This window comes from Orycteropus afer, unplaced genomic scaffold (assembly GCF_000298275.1).
Source record: "Orycteropus afer afer isolate SDZICR_OR568_19922 unplaced genomic scaffold, OryAfe1.0 scaffold00046, whole genome shotgun sequence".
Classification (NCBI taxonomy): domain Eukaryota; kingdom Metazoa; phylum Chordata; class Mammalia; order Tubulidentata; family Orycteropodidae; genus Orycteropus; species Orycteropus afer.
The window spans coordinates 59,042-64,294 of NW_006921633.1; the positions used below are offsets into that span (position 1 = coordinate 59,042).

Consider the following 5,253-nt stretch of genomic DNA (forward strand, 5'->3'; position numbering starts at 1 on the left):
AATATAATTTATGTACAGTGAAATACACAAAATTAAAGTGACATGGTCAGTACATTTTTTTTTTTCCAGTGTTCCCTCCCCTCCCCTCTCACCCCTGGTAACCAAGAAAGAAAGTTGTCTTCCATATATAAACCTTCCCTTGACTTTTTACAGTAATGAACTAATACTATATTTGTCCTTCTGTGATTGACTTATTTCACTCAGCATAATGTCCTCCAAGTTCATCCATGTTATGTGGTGTACTTCTAACCAGTCTTATCCATCTTCATTTGCTGTCACTCTACTCAGCTAGTCATCTAGTTAGAAATTCTCTGTTTAAACTCTTAAAAAGAGGCACTATTGAGAGGTATTTTTAATCCCCTCAATCAATCTCTTGATATGTTTAATCCACAATCACTAAGGAAGGAGCCCTTATGGTGTAGTGGTTAGGTGCTTGGCTGCTAACCAAAAGGTTAGCAGTTCAAACCTATCAGCTGCTCCATGGGCGAAAGGTGTGGCAGTCTGCTTCCATAAAGATTTATACAGCCTTGGAAACCCTATGAGGCACTTTATTCTGTCCAAGGTCACTATGAGTCACAATTGACTCGATGGTAATGAATTTGTTTTTATGTTGTTGTTGTTTAGCACCAAGAGTTTCTGGGGAAAGGTGAAGAAGGAAATGTCCAGTGGGGCAGCATGCACCCATTTTTATCAGTTCGTTCTCCTGGAGGGACTTCTGTGCTGTTCTGAAGTTACCAAGTTAGCACCAGATGGCTAGGCAGCTCCTGGCAGCTTCTGTGCCCCTGGGATAAGCAGTGATCTTCCCACAGCACTGTGGGAGAAAAAGCTCTTGCCCAACCTATCCTTCCTCAGCTGCATCTGCCCTGCCTACTTTCTATCTCCAGCTGCCACCAACCCTTCACACCAGTTCACTTAAAATCATTGGTCTCTCCAGGGTTTCTTACAGATTTTTCAGTCCCTCAGATCCATGCTTCTCTCTTCCTTCAGTGATTTTCCCTTTGTCAGCATATGAAAGAGCTATCCTCTTGCCTAACTTTGAAGACCATCCATAATTTGACAAAACTTCCTAGAGGCTTTACCAACATTGTATTTAATTCTCATACTTTTGAAAGCAAATTATTGTTCCCATTTTAGAAAGGAGGAATTTGAATCTCAATGAAGTTTAAGTGTTTGTCCAAAATCATGTGGCATGGCTTTTATCTTCCCCATCTATGCTTTCTCGATTCTGTGCCTAATCTGCTCTTCTATATCTCAAAAGTGATGGGTTTGAAGACACACCATACACTGATATGGCCTCATAGACAAAACAAAGAAAAACTCTATTCCCAAGTGGGATTATATTCACAGGTACAGGGATTAACATTCCAACACACATTTTGAGGACACAATTCAATCCATAACAGAAAGCATGCTTATACTACCCTAATCCCATGCTTTGGATAATCCATTAGCCCTACCTGATCAATGTCTAAATTTGGAGCCTGCTTCCTTTTGTCCAAGAAGTGATCAGACTATGTTTCTGAAAACACCAATGCTGTATATGCTGGACTATGTCATTTCACTCAAAAAAAAAAAAAAAAGCCTCTTTTCAATTGGCAGAAAAAAATATATATTATGGCTAAAATGTTCTCAATTTCAAAGTTTCTATCCACAAATTTTTATTAAATCTTTGGAAATTGTTGTTCTCTGAGTGTAAGCCCTAAATGCAAGTTAATGATTAATTTTGAGTAGCTGATCTCAATTAGAAATTAGGAAAATGTTATCCATTATTAGTTTTTTCCTGCTAACTGGGAAAAGACGACTGCTTATATCATGTAATATTTGGTTAATATATAAATATTAGAATAATCATCATTCCTACTGCTATTTTTTTGCATTATAATGTCCAAATATTGAATGGAATTCATACATTTCCCCTAACTTTTAAGATACAATTCTTAAAAATTAAGTTTTATCTTATATTTTAATGGTTAATACTTGTAAATGGTACAAAATTCAAAAGGTACAAAAAGATACACAGTGAAAAGTGAATTTTCCTCTCTCCACCTCTGTCTTCCAGTCACCCAATTCTCTCTCCCTGCAGCATCCACTGTTCTCAATTTCTTGCATATCTTCTCATAGATATGCTTGCTGTTGTTGCTAGTTGCTGACCAAGTAGCTCCAACTCCTGATGACCCGTGTATAACAAAACAAAACTTTCCCCAGTCCTGCACCATCTTCATGATCTCGCTGATATGCTCCAGTCTATGTTGTAGACCCTGTGTATTTTTAATGCCTCCAAACCTAGGAGGCTCATCTTCCTGCACTATATCAGACAATATTCTGTTGTGATCCATAGCATTTTCAAACGGAAGGAAGGTTGGGCAATCTACTTCCGTAGTGATACTGCCTCGGAAACCCAAAGAGGGGTCGCTATGAGTCGAGTCTGACTTGATGGCACATAACAACAGCAACAACAATTTTAGGAAGTAGATTGCCAGGTCTTTCTTCCTAGTGTGCGTTAGCTAGAAGCCCTGCTGAAACCTGTCCACCATGGGTGACAGCTTAAAGTACCATAGCAACACACAAGCAACCATAGTATAACAAATTGACAGATGGGGTGGTGGATAGATATTCTAGGAATACTTTTTTTTTTTTTTTTTAAGTATAGGGAGGAGCTGTTTTATTGTTCATCGACAAGAGTTTTACCCAAATAAAGGTTTTGGATTATCAGTAGCAGTACTGGGGATTGCTCTGATTCCTTATATGGCCTTGTCTGCTGAAAGTAAAATAAAGTGAACTTTTAAAATTATTAAAAATCTTAAGCATATATGGAATAGAGAGATTAGTCTAATGAGCTCCTATATATTCATCACCCAGACTGAAAGATTAGTTTTAAATTATTTTAAAAGGGTTTTAGTAGACTCTTGCAAATTTTTTGAATCTCTATCCTTGGTTGAAATGAAAAGAATTATGTGTTTAACTACAACTACAGCAGTCCTAGAGTCTTCCAGTTCATTCTGTTAATGCCAGCAGGGAACATTTTAGGCATAAAATTTTTCATACCCCTTTCACGACTAAAATAGGTTGTCAAGTGAGAAATGGTACTATGCTTTTCCTAAAACTTTGGTTGGTGTCTGTGTGAGAAACATATCTAAGTAGTAGATTTTTAAAGCCATTATTACATTAATATTATTACTTTTTAATTACTAATATTTCCACATGTAGGATTAATTTGTAGGACTAAACTTTGACTTGGTTCTTCTCATGGAAAAGGAGTGGTGAAGCTGACGGCAGTGAGTTTGTTTTTTGAGTTTTTTCGACGTGTGCAAGGATCATACTTGCTTAAAGAATTTAGTTTCATTAGTATTTTTAATAAAGCCTGAGTAATATGAATATTGATTATATGTCAATATGTACACCTAATCTTTGTTCTGACTTCACAAAAATCTTTTTTTTTTTTTTTTTTTTTAGTTCCACTTGCCTCTCCTGATGCATCAGCAGAACTTCAAGGCAATTTTATAGAACGCATCTCTTTTATACATCAGTATGATGCCAGGAAAACACCCAATGAGCCCCTCTTGGGAAAGGTGAGACAGTGTTTATAATTAATTATGTAGTATTTTAGGACTAGCTATATCTATGGCTGAACCTTAAGCCTTTTCAAGTTATAGTTAACTTTCTCAAAGTCTATTTTAAAAATCCAGCATGTTATTAGTAGTATAGACTGTCTGTCAACCAGGTGCCATAATAAAAACTAAGAAGTGCTATCATAACTTTGAATCACAGTCTTTGGAAGCTGATTTACTTCAATTATTGAAATCATTCACTTAAGGTAATATCAAAGCAGTCTGAGGAACTTTCTGATATGCCTAATGTATGTATGTGGGAAAGATTCATATAAGGCGTATAAAGCTAAATAGAAATGCTGACAGTCACTGGAATTTTTCCAACTAGAGATGTTTGTTTTCATATTTCATTATAACTAAGCCTTTTGTTGGAACTAATAGACATTTGGGATGTAATCATACATCCCAAGGTCTATAAACTGTAGTTTCTATGAGATCCATAGCAATCTATGGAGCAAGAAATGAAATTTGATATGAATAGTCTTACATATCCAAGTGATAGAAAAGTGGAGGACAGAAGATAAGATGCTTTCTTTGACTTTCTGCTTTTCTTATCCAGCTCATTTTTTGTTGCACCCTATTTTATAATTTGTTTGAAAGGCTCACCAAGGAGTTATTATGCTGCTGTCTAGCTTTGTGCTAAGAAGACAACCAGTGACTAGACAGAGAAATAAGTGCCTGCATCACCAGAACTTGAGCTAATACATAAACTCAGTTCACAGCTGGCATCTTCCAAACAGCTTGTGTTTCCCTGGTTAATGTCAACTTTGTTTTCCTTTCCAGCGACATGGAGCTTTTGTGCAGACAGAGATAAAACCAGGGAGCAGGCCAATAGTACCTAAGGGAACAGAGGTATTACTGAATGCTCCAGGGTCATGCTCATCAGAACAGACCAGAAAACAGAGAAAGGAAACTCAGCGAAAGCAGAATGATCTCACCGGTCTCGGCCGACAAAATTCCCAAGAGCTGTTAGAAACTAAAATTCACTTATCAGAAACAGACGTCAGAGAGACAGCCCAGGCGTGCCTCAGAAATCCTGGGAGAAAGGAGATTTCAAGCTTCTTTCACACAACTACAGTAAATGTTCTTCTCACCAAGCATGAGCCTTTAAATATACCAATAAAAACTCAAGATAAATGACCTTCTTCAGATAAAAACTAGTTCCTGGAATGTGAGATACTTCAGAATCTCCATACAGGCCATTGCATTTGCTTTTTTATCAGTAACCTCAGGACATACAATTTACGTAAACAGGGAAAGAGGAAAAGACAATTAAAATGCACTAAAATATTAAGTGTGTTCCCCAATGAGTGATGGATAATGAAGGATTATTTGTACATCATATTATTTGTAAATGAAGCTGCTTTTCATTTTATTTTATTTTTTTTTTTTGCAAAATACTGAACATAATAAAATATTGTGAAGCTTTTGGAAGAGAGGACATATTACATATTTTTTAATCAAACAAGCTGGAGTTTGTATTTTGACTCCACCACATATGAGCTATGTGACCCTGGGTAAGTTACTTAACCTCTTTAGACTTCAATATCCTCATCTGTAAAATTAGAATAATAGCAACTTTGTAAGATTATTGAATATGAGATTATGCATCTAGAGCACTTAGCATAATGGTTGCCATATCATG

The 5,253-nt window shown here is 36.4% G+C and overlaps 1 protein-coding gene across 1 annotated transcript in view; it reads left to right on the forward strand.

The window, feature by feature from the left end:
* Positions 1–4,748, forward strand: part of CUNH2orf73 (chromosome unknown C2orf73 homolog) — a gene marked incomplete at its 5' end in the record, with an annotated part of 40,220 nt that extends 35,472 nt beyond the window's left edge. The window contains 2 exons of the mRNA XM_007938040.1: positions 3,454–3,569; positions 4,392–4,748. Of these exons, the coding sequence (XP_007936231.1) occupies positions 3,454–3,569; positions 4,392–4,748 (473 nt within the window). The remainder of the gene's footprint in view (positions 1–3,453; positions 3,570–4,391) is intronic.
* Between the last annotated feature and the right edge of the window lie 505 nt (positions 4,749–5,253).